Source organism: Juglans regia, chromosome 14, assembly GCF_001411555.2.
Source record: "Juglans regia cultivar Chandler chromosome 14, Walnut 2.0, whole genome shotgun sequence".
Taxonomy (NCBI): Eukaryota; Viridiplantae; Streptophyta; class Magnoliopsida; order Fagales; family Juglandaceae; genus Juglans; species Juglans regia.
The window spans coordinates 158168-177830 of record NC_049914.1 but is presented as its reverse complement, the minus strand read 5'-3'; the positions used below and the strand labels follow the sequence as shown (position 1 = coordinate 177830).

Sequence of the window (19663 nt, the reverse complement as noted above, 5' to 3'; positions counted from 1 at the left end):
AATCATCTTAAAGGTGTCGCTTTCTGAAACCTAAATTCGTAACGATTTATGAGGTGATCTCAAAAGTTATCTTTCCTTTTTAACGTTAGTTACAATCAAAGGCCAATGAATGTTATTTTGACTAATTTTCGGTACTATGTATATCGTCGTTCATTTCTTATGCCAAAGCACAGTTGAATACAAGAAAATGATTAGAAACGGCATACTTTGGTCTCGCTTTATCTATCCTTTCCGAAGAGGCCAAATTGTCTTGTTTCTGCAATCAACATCCCATGGTCTATCATCGTCAAACTGCGACATTTTTTTTTTTTAAGAGAATAGCTCCAACTTTATCAATAAACCTTTACATATGACGGGAAAAATGCTGAGTGAGACAGATTCTCATAGCTATATTAGGTGATACTTTCAGCTAGATAGCCTAGCTGCTCTTTTTGATATATATATATATATATATATATATATATAAAAGAAAAAAAGATCCGAATGAAATGCTTTCAACGAAGTATACAACTTTCAAGAGGTGCGTGATCCTGGGGGTAGCAGAGAACGTCTTCTTTGAACAAATAAAGAGGAAAAAGAAATAAATTAGTTACAGCGAGGAGAACAATCTTTGCCCTCTTTTAAAAATCCTCATTATAGCAAAACCAACAATTCTATGCAGCATATTCATCAGCAAAGAACCCGACCAATTTCCCTATCTACTGGCTTTCATCTTGATCAATGATCTCCAAATTTGAGTACCTCTCTTCCTTCAGCATCCCTGAAGACTGACAAGACCTCCCCAAGTCTGTTGCAGAAGCATGCCCGCCCAATGTTGGCAAGATGTACTGATCTACTCGATGTGATTCAGTTTCTAGCAGCTGTATCATTTCTGAACTGCTCTACTAGTGGAGGAAGGAGAAGAGCAAGTCTACTTTTATACCTTGCAATTCGTTGTAACCGTTCTTCCCTTAATCTACAGCAAAACCTTAGATATCCAAGTCATTTATCGCATTCAAATGCAAACAGGGAAATGATCATAAAAAACTTCCAAACAGGGGAAAACTTCTAATGGCTCCTTTAGACATCCCATTTACAATGAATGTCTCGTAGAGGTTACATAAGCTATTGGGGGGAAAATGGAACCGTTGCATAAATGGGAATGGACATGAAATAAATCCATTTTAAGAAAGGCCACACAGCCATGAAAGTGATTATGCCTTATGTGTCTTGAAACTCCCTTATTTGAGAAAATCGTCACTTCCAAATTCCAATTAAAACAATAATGGAGCGTTTCAGATTCCACAAATCTTCCAAGCCTCTTCAAGTTTATGTTTTCTTCATTTTCCCCTCTTCGACCCCACTTATAAAGATTCTATATTGTAGTTTTTAGAAAGCAACAGCCATGCAAAAAGCTGCACTTACTATACCAGTAAAAAGTTGTAAATTATTTTGAATGATTAGTGATAAAAAGTCATGTCAAAGTGTAAAAACATGTCTTGTGGAAGTCCAATATTATTTTTCCATTAACTTGCTAGGTATCTAGGTTCACAGCTTACTTCCAATGCACTTCTCCATTTCATCTACATTGCTTTAGCCCATAAATCACAACTTCATCAGTTTCCCAATTGTTAAGAATTAATGATCCAACATGAAAACTAATCATTCTATGTATCTTTTGACTGCCAGGTTGTTTTCTATCATTTCATTTATAATTCTACTTATACTAGTCAATTTAGGATGAAGAGTAATGCTAGGTACAAGCCTCAAATAGACAAACCCCATACCTTAATGAAAGTTTTTGCAGGTGCTATTATATTAGTTGATGAGACTAGAGCTAGAACTAACTCTAAGCCTGAAGTTTGGAGGGATACTTTAGAACCTAGAGGTTTCAGGTTAGACTGCTCATAGGAAGCACTATCACAGGGTCCTACTTCAACTACAATCAAGTTAAAACGCCTCTATATGACTGTGAGTTAAGAGAAAATGGCCGGTCTAACAGCCCTATGTCATTTCGGATTTTAAGATCTCAGTCCGATAAAAAGAATATTGTTAAAAGATGTGAGCTTGAAAAAAAATGGCACCAAATATGAAATCGAGAAACTTACTTTGCTCGAACCCTTTTAGCATGCTTTACATGTCTTTTCAAAAGGTCTTGTGGCGATAAATGCTCAACAGATTCCTCATCCTGAAAACAGACAAGTTAGTTTGAAGGAGTTAGAGGAGTATCTAAAATTTTCAACCGAGCATGTTGGGTCTTTGAAACAGTTCAAATCATTTTGATAATAATCAGTTTGATTTGTTTTACCAAGAAGGTCTATGGTTCGTGTCTGTATAGCCCTATATTACTAATATAACTATAATAAAAAAAAGTAGATTTTATTTATATAGATTTCAAATAAAAATTTATAATAATAAATAATAATAGAAAAGAATTGGGAAGAATTTTAAATTCTAAACAAAAAAAGTTATAATGGCTAATTCAAATTCCTTTTCTTTAGCTCGTTACATACATTAGTTCTTTATAGATTTTATTTTATTTTATATAACATTCAAATTCTATAACTAAATAACTCTCACTTCGATTCCTAAGCCTCTTATTAAGACAACACACTTGGAAGCTTCTCAATTTTGAGACATATCCACATTAGATTTTTTTTATAGGTAACATATCCACGTTAGATGACAGATGTATGTTAATTTGTTGTGAAATTGTGTGTCAAGTTTATCATATGCAAGCATCCATAATATATACTAGTCAAAAAATAGTTTTTTAATCCAATACTTACCAAGGTCATATCGTGAAGTGTATGATACTCATCCAAGAGTATCAAAGAACTACTGAAGATGAAGCACTATCACATTTAAGTATGGTGATGAAGGATGACTATCAGTCTGAGAATATAAGTGGCAACTTGGAGAAGTGGGCAGACTTACCAAGAACCCCCACATAAAGTTTGCATCATCTCACTAATCTAGGACTGTAACTACTGCTCTTGTCAGTTTACAAAACATATTACATCACTTTTATTTCATGAAATCGTGACATATTTTAAGGAACTACCCCAAAAAAACAGAAATAGCCTCATATCAATAGATGTAAACGAAAATAAAAAAATCAGAAATGAGTTCTATTTTTTTCTTTTAATAATGGCACACAAACACATTAATTTATTGGGAATATTCACAAAAAATCCAAGCATAAACATATGGTCACCATATAAAGGTGGATGTTGATAGTGCACCGATCCACACTCTTGTTACATAATATGTAAAAACTATTAGTCTGAAAGGAAATATGGCATCAATATTTTTTCACAACTGATAATTCACCAAACACCTTTTTTCATGTACACAGGTGCTAAAAGACACACAACACAACAGATGGAGCTGAACATTCTCACTAATAGCATGGCAATGTTATCTCATATGCCTATGAAGTATATTTCATTTAGATTTTATTTAATAATAACAAAAAATAGCTCAATCATAGTAATATCAAAATACAGATTAAAAAATAAAAACGATAATGCTTTTGTTGCTAACAAATATATTATATAGAAAAAAAGGACCAATAAAATTAAAAGACAACCTCCTTATCTGCTGCCTTTTCTTCATCAGCTTCCTCTCTCTTTGGCAGGTGAGTGGCTCCGGTGGGCATAGGCAAAGGTTTGGGAAGAGACTTCACAGCATCTCCATATTGTGGCTGTCAATTGGAGAAAAAAATTACAAAGCACTTTCTGGGGCCAATAATGAAAAGAACAATGCTAATCACAAGTCTCTAAAACAGTATACCTCCAACATCTAACTATGATGGCCCCAAGGGGAAGGTTGGGGTACCAAAGAAATTACAAGGAAATTATACAGTACAGGTGATAGCCTGCTTTACTGCAAGGCTAATACAGCAGATAATGACCGGGACTGCCCAAAGGATATTCTTGATTTCAACATTTAACGTCAACAAAGGTCCAAGAAGGGGGTTTGATCATCATGTTAACCGGTCCTCCAACATGCACCATCTTGAGAGATACACTATAATGAAAAGATGGAGTTGGAGAAGGCAGGGGAGAAATTTTCATTTTACCAGCCACCATAAACATTATAGAATAATAAATTAGAAAATAAGTTGAGTAGAAAGGTACATTATAATGCTTTTAACACTAAATGTTTTCAAACAAAGCTGAAATCATCAACCATTTAAGCAAAGGATGACTATAAAGACACAGGACATTAATAAAGAATGTGACTTTAAGTGGGAAAATGATATAATGGTGTTTTCAACAGGAGATAGACCCAAGATAGTTCTGAATAAAAAAACCCATGTAAATGCACAAATGAGATTTTTGGTAATTCAGCAGAAGTTTTCTCAAAGACCCTCTCACATATTTTTCTTACCGAGAAAAAAAGACCATATCAAACTTAATTTTATAAGTAGCTAATCGAGGAAAGAGAAAATTGATAACCCTATTGAAATATGTATGCATAGAAGTGGGGAAGTGGGAGAAAAGATTGGCGTTTCGAAGTTTACAATGAAGCCTACGAATGAACAGTTCTAACTTGAGAGGATAATGCTAACAGCAGTCTGAACAGGAATCATATGTGGATCTCCAAAAGAAGGAGAGAAAGCATTGAGCGGGGGAAAGAGAACTGCATAAAATGCCACCGAAATTGTTAGCATTATATTTTGCTTATCATGAAATCCATGCAACTGGCCTACTAGCACACATGCCATCACCTTTTCCCAAAAATCCGCACTTCTTCCACTTTTATATATCATCAAGTACATTAAGAAATTTGTCAATTCTGGACCACGTAGAGGGATCCCAGTTATTGGACCACATGAAATTCCCACCAATCATAGGGAATTTCACCTTCTTGTTTTTCAGAAAATTACGAAAGTTAACCTTTTGTTTTTCATCCCCTAATTGGGGGCTTTCTCTTGTATACTTCTTGTGTACTTGGGTAATGCCCGTTCACACTTTTAATAAAATTGACTGACTTATCAAAAAATCAAGTACATTAAGTATCTGACAAAAATACCATTATGGATTATTATTCCACAGAAATATAACATCAACTTGATCCTAACATACGGACAAAATATCTCCCCCAGAAACTTTGCTACAGTATGTTATGGAGAAAAAAATAAAGCACAGAAGAAACGGCCTATTTCAAATGAATAAAAAGGGAAATCCATAATCTAAATAATGAACACCTGAATTTCTTCTAGAAAACCATTCCTCAACCATGATCGACAAAGTGCATAAAGAGAAGCCCCATCAGTTATTCTCACCTACATAAATAAACAGCAGCAAAATTATTGTGACCAAGGCCAAAATGTGAACTCAGTGTCTTTCAGTAGAGATTCTAGCTAGGAAAACGGGTGCCAGCAGTTTGGTTGAAGTTCTAGGTTGTAAGTGAATATTAGTTCTATGATATATGCAAAAGTCCATATGAAAGATAAACATACCATATCATTGATTAAAAACATATTAAAGTATTTGGCTGGTGAAGATATTGGGTGTGATAGGGATGGCAATGGGGCAGCAACACACAGACTTCAAGCAAAAGAAAAGTTTATATCGCAGGTTTTTGTTCTCATATCAGCCGGAACAAAGATAAAAATAAAAAATAAAACTCTTTTATTTTTTTTTATAAGTTAAAATATTATATATATCAAAAGGATAAACTAAGTACACTGAATGTATACAAGAAAACGCCTTGCCCAAAATGACCCAAAAAGCCCCTAATGACCCAAAAAGCTTGTGAAAAAACAACCCAAAATACTCTTTTATCAATCCAATTACTTCTAGAAAACAATTTACAGCGTTGATTCCTTCCAAATCCTTTCTTATTAATGATTCTTTTTTTTTTCAAAAAGTAAAAGATTATATTTATAAGAATAGGTATAGCCCAAGTACACAGGGAGTGTACAAGAGGTAACACCTAGTTAGGAGGAAGAAATGGAGACAATAAAGTTATGAAAATCTAGGCCATTGGAATCTATGGCTTTAGCCCATAGGACTAAAGTATTACAAAGAACAATCTAATCTCCTCCTGTGAGCGCTCCCTATCTTTAAAATTCTAATCATTTTGTTCCTTCCATATGCACCATAGAATATAGATAGGAACTATCTTCCACATAGCTGTGATTTGTGAACTACTGCCCAAATTCGTCCAGCTGGCTAGAAGCTTAATCACAGTAGCAGGCATAATCCAGGCAAGCTCAAATCTTCTAAAGACATCATCCCATAATGCCTTGGCGACTTCACAATGTATTAGCAGATGATCCATAGTCTCACCATTCTTTCTACACATACATCACCAGTTCACAACAATCACCCGGCGTTTCCGTAAGTTATCCATAGTCAAAATCTTGCCCAAAGAAGCTGTCCAAGCGGAAAAAAAACCCCCGCCTTTAGAGGCGCCTTATTTCTCCAAGTGCTTTTCCAAAGGAATGTGATTGTTCTGCAGGTCTGGGAGGGTCTTATGTTCTTGGATTAATTCATTATTTATATTGTTTAATAAATTTTCAAGCATCACAGCAGCATAATACTGCAAAGTATCATGTGTACAGCCAAATCTTTTTAACCTATAAAAAATTTACAGATAAAAAGCACGGACTTACTTTTCGATCTCTAACAGTGGTCAAAGAGTCATCTCTGCTTCTATCCCTACAGGATGCAGAACAAAAGATCCATTAAATTACATAATCCCATACTTGTGAAACTTGCTCTTTCATAAATATTTACCTCGTGTCTTTATAGCCATTACAGTCAGAAAGCGATGGAGGAACCTACAACAAGGAGAAGCCACAGCCAATGGACGTTGAGAAAAATGAAAATAAAATAAAAGAACCAAATAATATATCCATGTTCAACAAAGTTAGTAACTTGAATTCCCGTTAAAGTCATTGGCAATCAACTCCAAGAAAACTGCAGAAGAGTACGATTACTCTAAAAGAACCAACAAGAAAACTGCAGAAGAGTTCGATTATTCTGAGAGAACAATAACTAATCAAATTATGCCAATTGAAATTCCATCCAATATAGAAAACACACAAAAAAGCGTCGAAAAATCAAAATCGATAAAGGAAGCTTTTTGAAAGATAAAAACCCCAACCCATTATCGATTAATCTCTAAAGAAGAACCCAATAAATACGAGATAATATATAAGAAAAGACAATTATAAATAATCCCAACCTTAGGTTGCGGAGAAGAAACTGGAATGCCCTTAATCGGAACCGAACCAGAAGCCAAACCCGGCCCGCCAAGCTGTGGGTGTAAGTGGTGGTGGGGGTTAGGAGGCCTCATGAGGTGGAGAGGATGGGAGTGGGGGTAGGAAACGAGCGGGCGAGGAGCGTAGGGGGCAGCAGGGTTGGCGGCGACTGTGACGGTCTGCATGGGTGGTTTGGGGATGAAACCGCGTCCGGAGGAGGCGACAGGGTAGAGAATTCCCTGTTGCTGAGGATGGGTTAGGGTTGTTCGGATGGATTGGGCTGCTGCTGTTGGGTATGGGTGGTGGTGGGGGTGGGGGAGTGGAGATATGGGTCTTGTGGATGGTGGGGTTGGGTTTGGGTATGTGTTTAGGTTTGCGAAGGGACGTGGGGTGATTGTACTTGCAGTAGTGATTGTTGGAGTGGCGGTGGGGGTGGCGCTGGCGTTGGGATCCAAGGCCATATTGGTGGCGGTGGCGGGGATTTTGTGAGAACAGAAAGCCAGGTTTTTACAGTTCCGTGGGATGGTAGGTGGCTATGGTGGGTGGGTTTTTTAAAATTGAAACATCGTTTTTCTGTGTCGGAGAGAAAAGCAAATTTTATAGAACGTAAAATATAAGAGTTATAAATGAGAAATGTTATAGGGAAATTATTATAGTAGTGTATATTTTATATTTATTATGTGATTATTTTTAATTGATTATTTTCAACACTTATTTGAAGAGATGTATGGTCTAAATGATGTCACATCATATATATAAAATAGATACTCTTAATAGTAACTTTTATCTATATTTATCCATTATAAATAGATTTTCTCCCTAACGTACGTAATGACACGTAATTTATCAAAATTTTTTTTTAAACGTACTTTATCAATTGACACATGCTAAATTGTAACAGAAATGTTAAATTATTCGAAGATGTGTTTCGAAGATATATATTGAAGATGTGTCCTGAAATCTTTTTTTATTTTTTATTTTTTTTACTTAGTGATTAAAGAAGGATTTTTTAGTGATATTATAAATTTTTTATTTTTTTCATAAATGTTTATGATGATTAAAAAAATACATCAAATAAAAGAAATAAAAAATAAAAAAATATGTTTTGCTTGTTCGGTGAACTTTCGGGCTACATCTCTCGGGAGATGTAGCACTGCTCAAATTGTAATTAATAGTGTGTAGATGGTAACTCTATCATCTATCATTTTTCTTTTTTTTGATAATCCTATCATCAATCATTTTTTTTTTATAGCAATAGACTTCATTTCATTCAATGAAACCGAAATTATAGTTGTGACTTATCAATACAGGAAAAATCCGATCTACAAGTCAAATAACGCATCTGCTCTAGGGACCCCTCACACAAATTTCTTTATGATGGATATTTTCTTAACTTCTATAAACTTTCTCCTAACAGAGAAGATCGTTATATAAAAACAGAACTATATGCACATCTTCCAAAAAAGAGAAGTACTATCTTCATCCTTCTCAAAATGAGGATTACTATCTCTCCGACTCCTCTCAAAGGAGGAACAGGACTCTGTTGCTATAGACACCAAGTCCAATAGCTTATTTCTTATTATTTTTAACTAAAAAAATAAACAACAAAAACTGTAAAATACATAAAAAAAAATCGGGAAAAACCCGGATATGCAAACAAACTGAAAAAGACACAAGATAATGGGATGTAGTGGCGCGTGCAGGACTTGCGCCACTCTAGGAGGAAGACCGACGGTAGATTTGGAAAGTCCCGGCATCGCAGGCCCCAGAAACGCCGCGCATGGCGTCGATTGAAAGCTCTTGCAGTAGCGCGTGAGAGCCATGCGCCAACCTTCAATCGTGGTGGGGAGTGTGTAGTCTTACATATATGAGGGAACACCGTGGTGGGGCGTGTATAGTCTTTTGGTCGCCGAAAAGTCTCAGATCGACGATTCTCCCTCATTTGACCTGAAAAAATAAAACAAAAAAGCAAAGCTCAATACCGGAAGAAAAGTGGACAGAGGTGAAGGGAGGGCGGTAGGAGCCGAAGCTCCCACCCCCTCTAGTCGAATTTGGTTGTTAGGAGAGTTTAGAGCGAATGGAGAGAGTTTTTGGTAGGTGAAACTGGAACCACATTCATCGTATTATTGTTGTAGAAATTTTCTCCGTTAACTATATTAACAAATGATTGGTATTTTTTTTTCTTTAAATTATAATGGATTATACTATAAGAAATGTGCTATCAGACCAACTTATATATAACAAAAACTCTTACATATATATATATATATATAAAATTTAAACTAATTGAAAAGTAAAATAATTTGAAAGTTATAAAATTAAAAACTACAAAAATAAAATCAAACTAAAATACCAATGAACACAATTCAAAAATAGTATATGTCTACTATGCTTAGAAAACCAAATAGTGGTCAAGCTTTTGGATTTTTAAGAGCCTATAACCCGTGCAATGCGTGGATTGTTGTGTATGTTATGTATGAGTGAGAGAGATTTAGAGAGATCGGATTTTATAGTGGAGAAATTCGAAACGGTTTATAGGGCATTTTATTTGACGAAACAATATAAATGTTGAAATAATGCATTTGGGTGGAAATTTGAATCGGTTTATATCTTTATATGTAAGAAAATAAATGAAACTTAAAAATTACAACAGTTCATAATGAAACATCGCTTTTAAAGGATTACCACTCCATAAACATAACGCTTTAAGTTTAATAGGTAGAATGTCTACTTTTATGGGTAGAATGCCACATTGGAGTCATATGACTTCGCTTAAAATACAAAACAATATAAATGTTGAAGTAATGCTTTTGGGTGGAGTCTTGAATCGATTTATATCTTTATATGTAAGAAAAGAAATAAAACTTAAAAGTTACAATGGTTCATAATGAAACATTATTTTTAAAAGGTTTACAGTTTCATAAACATAACACTTCAAATTTAATGGGTAGAATGCTACATCGAAATTATATGATTCCACTTTTATATATAGTAAAAGATTTGCCAACATCACTTAATATAACATGACCCGTGAATTTGACACAAAATAAACGAGTTTGATATAAATGAGTATTGGGTCCAACATTCCTTAAAGTAAATGGGACAATCCCACGTTCGTAAAGACCCACGGACCCAAAGCTAAGGGCCAACTCAGTAAAACCAAAGCTCCAACTGACAAAATACACTCTTGTAGAATTCAAACTTAAGCACAATTAATTGTGATTAATTGATGTAGCGTTCGAGCAATCTCGAGTGTGATACCCGCTCGTGATATTCTTCCAGCATATTAATTCCTTCTCTGACTGGCAGCAGACTTGAAGCCCTAACAATCTTCTGTCCATCAAGGATTAGAGAATGCCAAGCCTGAAAATAAGTCGTTCCAGTCAGGCCCTTAGCCTATAGAAATAAAGGTCAAAAAATACAAGCAAGAGGTAACTTTTGAACTATTTGAAAATTAAAGCGCTCTCCATATTCTATTCTGACTTAGGCATCGGAGGTGTCCTCCACCACACAAGCCACCTTTATTTTCTTGTTGCAGGTTACTGGAAGTTGTTAGTAGGAATATGAAACACGTTCGTAATAATGAGTTTCGGTCAACATAGATTGACCCAATAAGACACGAGTAATAAACAGGTCAATTACGGGTCAACTTGCGAAACCCATAATCAACCCGTATAATACGATTAGATTATATTTTCAAATTTGATAAATATTTTGTTTTATATGTTTTTTTGTTGTTGTTGTTGTTAGGATGTAATATTAATATTAATATTTGACTACTTAATATATTAGACTACTAAGCCTTTTTTGTTAATATTTAATTTATTTTATGAAAATAATAATTTTTTATATGTTACTAGTTTGGATATTGATGAGAAAATATTTAATTATAAATCCAGTTGTAATTATGAATGATTTATATAGTTATTTTTGTGTTATATATGAAATTATATTAATTCAGCTAAAAAATAAATATACGGGTAAGTTTAACCCATTTATATGAAACGAGTTAAATGGATTGTGTCAAGGTTAACACAATAACAATGAATTATTAAACTGGTTAAACGAGTCGTGTTGTGTCACCGGTTATTTGTATGAGTGATATTAGGGTTTTAAGGTATGACCCATTTCATTAAGCTGATCATGTTCGGTTGATCCATATAATTTAATACTTATAACTTGACACAACATAAACATAACTCGCAAACACAAATTGCCACCTCCAACCAATATGCAAGATGTTTAATGGTGAAGATGCAATGAGTTTTGAATGTTTATATCTTTACTTAATAAAACCTTAAAAAAATATTATTAAAAGGGAGGGTGACTATTGACTAGTGGTCTAACAATCTCATTTGCGGTGCAGCCGGCCACTCAAGGGACGCCACACAGGATGGTCCTGCCACACCTTCAAGCCTTCAAGGGTGACATTTCAACTTCTATAATATAGTACTAAACTAACATGTCAACATTTTATTGAAGGGTGCAAACTTTACACCACATTGTGATTGTAGTTGCTCTTTTTGTCCAATTAGACGTAACCCTAAAAACTTTTGAATAAATTGTCTTTAAAATGCTCTAGTTCAAATTGAATACAAAATAAAAATTATAATAATAATGATAATAACATAGGCTTGTAAATAGATTTTCATATGAAAAAGAGTTATATATTAAAAAAGGGGGCAACCCACCAGGAATGGTATATTTATTAAAAATAAATAAATTCTATTTGTTTGTTTTTATTTCTGGAGGGGATAGTTGGATCCATTGGGCTTCCAGCCCCACGACTATGAAACCGGCCCAAAGCTTTAGCTTAGGGTTAAGAAAGCCACAACCGAAAAGCCTGCGACCATAACTACATGGTAGATAACTCCCGTAAACTAGGAGGTCTGATCCACAGTTGGATGCAATTACCCTAAGGAAGATAACTCCTATAAAACAAGAGTTATCCCCCCTCTGATTAATAAGGGATCATGAAGGATATACACTTGGAAATGGTGATTAGAGTCAGTTACCATCACGCCACGTCCATGCACTTTTATAAATAACCTATAAGAGGTAACAAACATTATCATCTTCATCTTTACATACACTTAATTCTTATACTATATTACTGACTTAAGCATCGGAGTTTCCCTAGGACAACTAGTGCCGCCCTTTGTTGCTACAGATCATTCGTACAGTTGGTGGTGTAAAACACGTCATTTACAATGGCACCGTCTGTGGAATTTTTTTGCAGATGTTAAAGTGATTTTACATGCCAATCGTCACAGAAGAAACAGAAGCAAGGCTAAAACAAGTGATGGCAGTTGTTGAGCAACTACAAAAGGAGAATGAAGAGTTAAAACGCTAGAAGGATAACCCCCCAGAACAGAACATACAATTTGAAGGAGATGCACACAATGCAGAGTGGGTAAATAGTGAAGAGATGGAAAAGAAAAATATGCACGACGAGCTATGCAGTTTGGTTGACAAATATGAGGAGATGGATAAGATGATGGGTGGTTCCTCTTCCTTGGAGCAGCTCCTCATGTGTACAGACCTCCCTTACAGCGAGGAGGTCATGGTGGTTCCACTACCACCCAAATTTAAGGTACCCCAGATCGACCTATACGACGGATCCAAGGATCTTGTTGACCACCTTGAGAATTTTAAAACACACATGACTTTCCATGGCTTCCCCAGGGAGGTGGCTTGTTGCGCCTTCCTGTTAACACTAAAGGGGATAGCACGAGGCTGGTTTGGAGCCTTATGCCCCGGATCCATTTGCAATTTTGAGGAGTTAGCATAACAGTTCCTTACGCAGTTTATGGCAAGTAGAAGGCGCCGTAAACCAACCGCCTATCTACTGACCCTAAAACAAAAGGAGGGAGAGAACTTCAAAACCTACCTAACGCACTTCAACAAAGAGAGGCTCACCACGGATGACCAAGATGAGAAGATCACCTTGGCCGCCCTCTTAGGAGGAATATGGCCTTGGAGCCCGTTCATGGCTGAATTGGCCAGAAGAACTCTGTCCACTTTAAGGGAGTTTAAGGGAGTTCATGGACTGAGCATACGACTTCGTTAATTTGGAGGACACACTACAGGCTCTCGTGGAGCCACATAAGCAAGAAACCAAGTCGGAAACAAGAGCCAAAACAATTCCAAAGATAAAGACAAAAGAGCCAACCGCCGAGGGCACCAGGATGATAAACGCGACCAATACACCAGTCGATAAGACCAAGGGCGTCGCCTAATTCACAACAACCACAATGTGCAAGAGAACAATAGGGCCGCCATTGCACGTATCACCAAACCAACTCCCACTGGACTGAAGATTGCGTCACCTTGAAGAAGAGAGTCGATGAGTTGTCCGGGAGTGGGGAATTGGAAAGGATGCTAGCTGATTACATTAGGTCACAGAGGGGCGACGAATCGCCAACTAGAGCAAAGGCGAAGTAGAAGCCCTAAGCGCCAGAGGTAGGAAAGGCGAGGAAGGAATAACTCTCCCCGGCCAAGAAGGGACCAAGAGCAGACCCCCATTGGAGAAATCCGAACAATAGCGAGCGTCTTTGATGGGGGTGGCACCACAACATCAAGTAGGAAAGCCCACACCCACAGAGCGAGCTATCACGACGTATACATGGCAGATAGGCCGCACAAATACCCCAAGACAGGGGCAACCCCAACCATTTTGTTTGGGGACGAAGATTGCGAGGGGGTTATGTACCCCCATGACGACACTTTGGTGGTCAAGCTACTAGTTGCCAACTACACGACCAGGCGGGTCTTGGTCAACAACTAGAGTTCAGCCGATATCCTGTTTTGGGATGCGTTCACTAGAATGAGTATTAATTCCGATAGATTGTGACCATCACCTTCTCCGGTCAAAGGGTTTTCGGGAGAAGCCATTCAACCCATTGGTGCCATCACGATTCTGGTTATGGCGGGGCAAGGCGCCCATACGGTCACCAACATGACGGACTTCTTGGTGGTCAAAGCTTTGTCCTCCTATAATGCCATAATAGGGTGTTCGACCCTTAACAACCTGAAGGTGGTGACCTCCACTTACCATCTTAAAATGAAGTTCCCAATAGAAGTAGGAGTCAGTGAAGTTTGAGGCGAGCATATACTGGCCCGAGAATGTTTCGTTTAGGAGTTGAAAGCGGGAGTGCCGACAGTCTGTCCAGTGGGTAACTCAAGGGAATAGCCGCCGCCACCGCCTCGGGTAGATGAGGAACAAGACATATAAACCAGGGATGAAAACAACTTGCTCCAAGTCAAGGCCAATGAGCCCTTAGAGATAGTGAAGATGCACCCAGAATGCCCGACCACCACCACAAGGGTTGGTACAAAGCTCCCGCCGGAATACCTAGAGCAACTAAAGCAGTTGCTAGTCGAACAAAGAGATGTATTCGTCTAGAGTCATGGATACATGCTAGGATCGATAATTTGGTCATAGAGCACAACCTCTGTGTGAATCCAGAGGCCAAAAAGGTGCGGCAGAAGAAAATATCGTTTAGTACACTTCACTGACCTCAACAAAGCTTGTCTCAAGGACAATTTCGCACTCCCCTGAATTAACATTATTGTGGATGCCACAACCGGGCACAAATTTTTAAGATTTATGGACGCCTACTCCGGGTACAACCAAATCAGGATGAATAAGGTAGATGAGAAGAAGACAATGTTCATAACCGACAGAGGGCTCTACTACTACCGAGTAATGTCTTTCGGATTGAAGAACGTTGGGGCAACATACCAAAAGTTGGTTAATTGAATGTTCAAGCACCAAATTGGGAGGACCATGGAGGTGTACGTAGACGACCTACTGGTGAAAAACAAGGAACCCACCCAACACTTGGCCAACCTCAGGGTATCATTCATAGTGTTACACAAATACAAGATGAAGCTGGATCTAGCTAAATGTGCGTTCGGAGTGAACTCGGGCAAATTTCTGGGGTTCATAGTCTCAGAGAGAGGAATTGAAACCAACACCGAGAAGATAGAAGTAATCTTGAACATGTCGCCTCCACAAACTATCAAAGACGCCTAACGATTGGCATGAAAGGTGGTAGCCTTGAACAGGTTTGTGTCGAGGTCCACGGATAAATGCCTCCCTTTTTTTCGAGTTCTAAGGAAAGTACACCCTAGAATGAAGAGTGTGACCAGGCCTTCCAAGAACTGAAGCGGTACCTAACCAATCTGCCTCTATTGAGATAGCCAAATCAAGGAGACATCCTGTATGCTTACCTGGTGGTCTTCCCTCAGGCCGTGTTCGCTGTCCTAGTGAAGGAAGAAAAAGGGAACCAAGTGCCAGTCTACTACACGAGACGTGCCCTAAGGGGTGCTGAAGTCAGATACCCACGGATGAAGATGCTGGCGTTTGCACTAGTGATAGCAGCCAGAAGGCTGTGACCATACTTCCAAACTCACCCAATAAAAGTATTAACAGAGCATCCTCTTGGGAGAGTGCTACAAAAGTTGGACACCTTAGGAAGGCTAGTCGCGTGGTCAATTGAACTCAGTGAATTCGAAATCAGCTATGCACCTAGAAACGCAATTAAGGGCCAAGCCCTCGCAGATTTTGTGGTCGAGTTCAACGGTTTCCCAGCAGATACTGCAGTGCCACCCCTTGGACAGTCTTTGTCGACTGGTCTGCCTATCCAGTATGGGGCGGCATAGGGATCCATATTGTCACAAAAGCAGGTTAGGAGCACCACTGTATGGCAATGCTTACCTTCAGGACCACCAATAATGAGACAGAGTATGAGGCCTTGATAGCGAGACTATCCGTCGCCCAGGCGCCAAGCAGGTCGAGGTAAAAACGGATTCCCAGATAGTGGTAAACCAAGTAACAAGGGCCTATGCCACCAAAGGGGAGAAGCTGAAGAAGTATCTCGAGCAGGTACTGGCGCTCTGCGACCAGTTCGAGTACTTCTCTATAGTACAAATTCTAAAGACTGACAACTCAGTGGCAGATAGGTTGGCAAGGGCGGCGTCAGCGAAGGATGACACATAATTACATTGGGAGGTACATAGGAGGCTGATTGAGGTACTAGCATTTGGGATACCAGTAACACAGGTGGGCCCTGGGATGCCAGAATGGGCCATCGAGATAGAAAACTACCTAGAAACAGGGAAGCTCCCCGAAGGAAAAGAGGTGGCGAAGAAGATCAGGAGGAAGGCGACGCAGTTTGTCAAAATCGATGGAGTTTTATACAAAAAAAGGTTTCGTAACCCCCTTACTAAGGTGTATCTCACCTGAGGAAGTACAGTATGCCCTAGCAGAAATACACGAGGGGGTCTGTAGTAACCATTTGGGTGGCAAAGCCTTAGTAAGGAAAGCCCTAAGGACAGGGTACCATTGGCCCAATTCTCTCAGAGACGCCAAATAGTTTGCCAGAAGATATACTTAGTGTCAAGCATGAGCCCAAGTCCCACACTGCCCACCAGAAAAACTATCCTCCATCACCTCCCCATGGCCCTTCGCCCGGGGGGGTCAATTTGGTCGGATCATTCCCATTGGAAAAACTATATTGTAATAATATAGTTTTATAATATTATTTTTGTTTGGGGATTTGAAAAAGTTAGAATTATTTTTTAGTTCGAAAAAGTTATAATGACTAATTTGAAAATTTTGTAATGATTAGTTTGAAAATTTTGCATTTGAATTATGTTTAGGAATAAGATGAGATAAGATGAAATGAGATCATATGAAAATTTTGTCTCATTTATAGCTCCAAACCTACCGAGGGCACACCACGATAAATTTTAGGACGACCACCATTTCTTGTTTGGATTAAGAAAATATCTCAACTCATTTCATTTAAGGTCTTGTTTGTTTTCACATTTTTTTTCAACTCATCTAATCTAATTATTACTATTTTTCTAAATTCCTACACAAAATAAAATAAACAACTCAACTTTTTCAAATCCTAAAACAAAAATAATATTAAAAAAATATATTCTAACAACATTTTATTCAACTTTTAATTTTAATCTCAACTTATCTTATCTAATCTCATCTCATATGCGAAAACAAACGAGGCTATATAACTTTTCTAAACTTTCAAACAAAATACAATAAACCATCTAAGTTTTTCAAATCTCAAAATAAAAATAATATTTTATTCAATTTGTAACTTTAATCTTATCTCAACTCACTATACAAATCTCCCTTAGTGAGAGATGGGAGGGGCTAGGCCATCGTGAATGAGTGGATTTAAAACAAGATAATAAAAAAAATTGAAATTGAGAATACAAGGATGAAAAAAACCATTTTTAAAAGTCAGAAAGTAATCTGTAAAGACCAAACTACATGTATTATTTTATGGAAAAATCTAATGACAATCGATTTTGCACACTAATACGCACACTCATTCAATATGATTAGTCAGAAAGTAAATTTTATTGAAAATAATGCTAATTTGAATTTAGAATATGAAGGCAATAATATTAATATGCAGATTGGTACGCAAACTTACTTGTACATAGCAAAACTCTTATTTTATTTTAGCATTTAAATTGTAAAGCCAACCTTACAAGTTACGGAGATATCATAAATTTTGAAATAATGACAAGTATTTATATTCTTTCTAGTACCAAATGGAGAGAGCATTAATATACCGAACATATAATTAATTCCTTCTCAACCCGTGTCGACGATGGTTGCTTTCGTTAGATAATTGTTCACAAGCTGGCAATGAGTAGGGGTGAGAATCGGGCAGTCTGGACCGGAAAAACGGACCGGATCGACCAATTCGGTCCGGACTGGGAGTGGTTCCAATCCGGTGGTTTTTCGGACCGGACCGGACCGAATTAAATATATATATAATTTAATAATTTATATATATTAAGTATATAATTTTCATTTGACTAATTAACCTAATCCTATCACTAATTCATCATTAAGTAATTATTAACTAATACTAATATTTATAATTTTATACTAATAGTAATATTTATAATTTTATAGTAATACTAAATTATTAATATTTATACTAATACAAGTATTATATTAATAGTCTAGACTCTACTTCTAGACTCTAATATGGTATTAAAAAATATATATACTAATAGTATATTAGTAAATTAGTAATAGTCTAACATAGAGTAAGAGTCTAAGACAATAGTTAATAGTTATAGACTTATAGACTTATAGTAATATAGTTATAACTTATACTAAATCACTATAACTAATATTAGTATATTACTAACATATAGCTATACTATATTACTAATAGTCCAATACTAATACTATTAATCTATTATATAGTTATAACTTATATTAATTATGATTGATAATAATTAATCACTATAAGTCTATAGTATTAATGTATTATTATATAATATATAGTATTAGTATACTAATAGACTCTAATATGGTATTAAAAAAAAATATACTAATAGTCTAGTACTAATACTATTAATCTATTATATAGTTATAACTTATATTAATCATGATTGATAATAATTAATCACTATAAGTCTATAGTATTAATGTATTATTATATAATATAAAGTATTAGTATACTAATAGACTCTAATATGGTATTAAAAAAAAATACTAATAGTCTAGTACTAATACTATTAATCTATTATATAGTTATAACTTATATTAATTATGATTGATAATAACTAATCACTATAAGTCTATAGTATTAATGTATTATTAAATAATATATAGTATTAGTATCACTATATCATTAATATATATATATATATTATATACACACACTATAAGTCTATATAGTATTAGTATACTAATAGACTCTAATATGGACCTATGGTATTAAAAAAATATATACTAATAGTCCAATACTAATACTATTAATCTATTATATAGTTATAACTTATATTAATCATGATTGATAATAATTAATCACTATAAGTCTATATAGTATTAGTATACTAATAGACTCTAATATGGACCTATGGTATTAAAAAAAAAATACTAATAGTCCATTACTAATACTATTAATCTATTATATAGTTATAACTTATATTAATCATGATTGATAATAATTAATCACTATAAGTCTATAGTATTAATGTATTATTATATAATATATAGTATTAGTATACTAATAGACTCTAATATGGTATTAAAAAAAAATATACTAATAGTCTAGTACTAATACTATTAATCTATTATATAGTTATAACTTATATGATTCACTATAAATCTATAGTATTAATGTATTATTATATAATATATAGTATTAGTATCACCATATCATTAATATATATATATATATTATATACACACACTATGTTAAGAGGTGGCTTGAATTCAGTTGAAATAGTGCTATGTCGTATGTTCGCTCGAGTGGAGATTCATTCAGCTCGAGCGAAATGAGTCCGAGAGCTTCGCTCTACAATCGCTCGACAGTCAGCTCGAGCGATATGAAGTCAGAGAGCTTCGCTCAAGCATCGCTCGACATTCAGCTCGAGCGATATGAAGTCAGAGAGCTTCGCTCA

The 19663-nt window shown here is 36.1% G+C and overlaps 1 protein-coding gene across 4 annotated transcripts; it reads right to left on the bottom strand.

The window, feature by feature from the left end:
* Positions 1 to 476: 476 nt before the first annotated feature.
* Positions 477 to 7787, bottom strand: LOC109001502 (putative uncharacterized protein DDB_G0290521). Of its 4 annotated transcripts, none has more exons than XM_018978818.2 (7): positions 7183 to 7787; positions 6732 to 6775; positions 6608 to 6653; positions 5195 to 5272; positions 3572 to 3685; positions 2088 to 2167; positions 477 to 967 (listed from the first exon to the last, which is right to left on the bottom strand). In XM_018978818.2, exons 1-7 carry the CDS (start codon positions 7657 to 7659, stop codon positions 847 to 849), a joined length of 960 nt encoding a protein of 319 aa, XP_018834363.1. In that variant the 5' UTR covers positions 7660 to 7787; the 3' UTR covers positions 477 to 846. The 4 variants fall into 4 exon arrangements, with proteins under 4 accessions (XP_018834363.1, XP_018834364.1, XP_018834365.1 ...); XM_018978819.2 differs by having other exon boundaries at positions 477 to 955; XM_018978820.2 differs by lacking the exon at positions 5195 to 5272.
* Positions 7788 to 19663: the final 11876 nt, after the last annotated feature.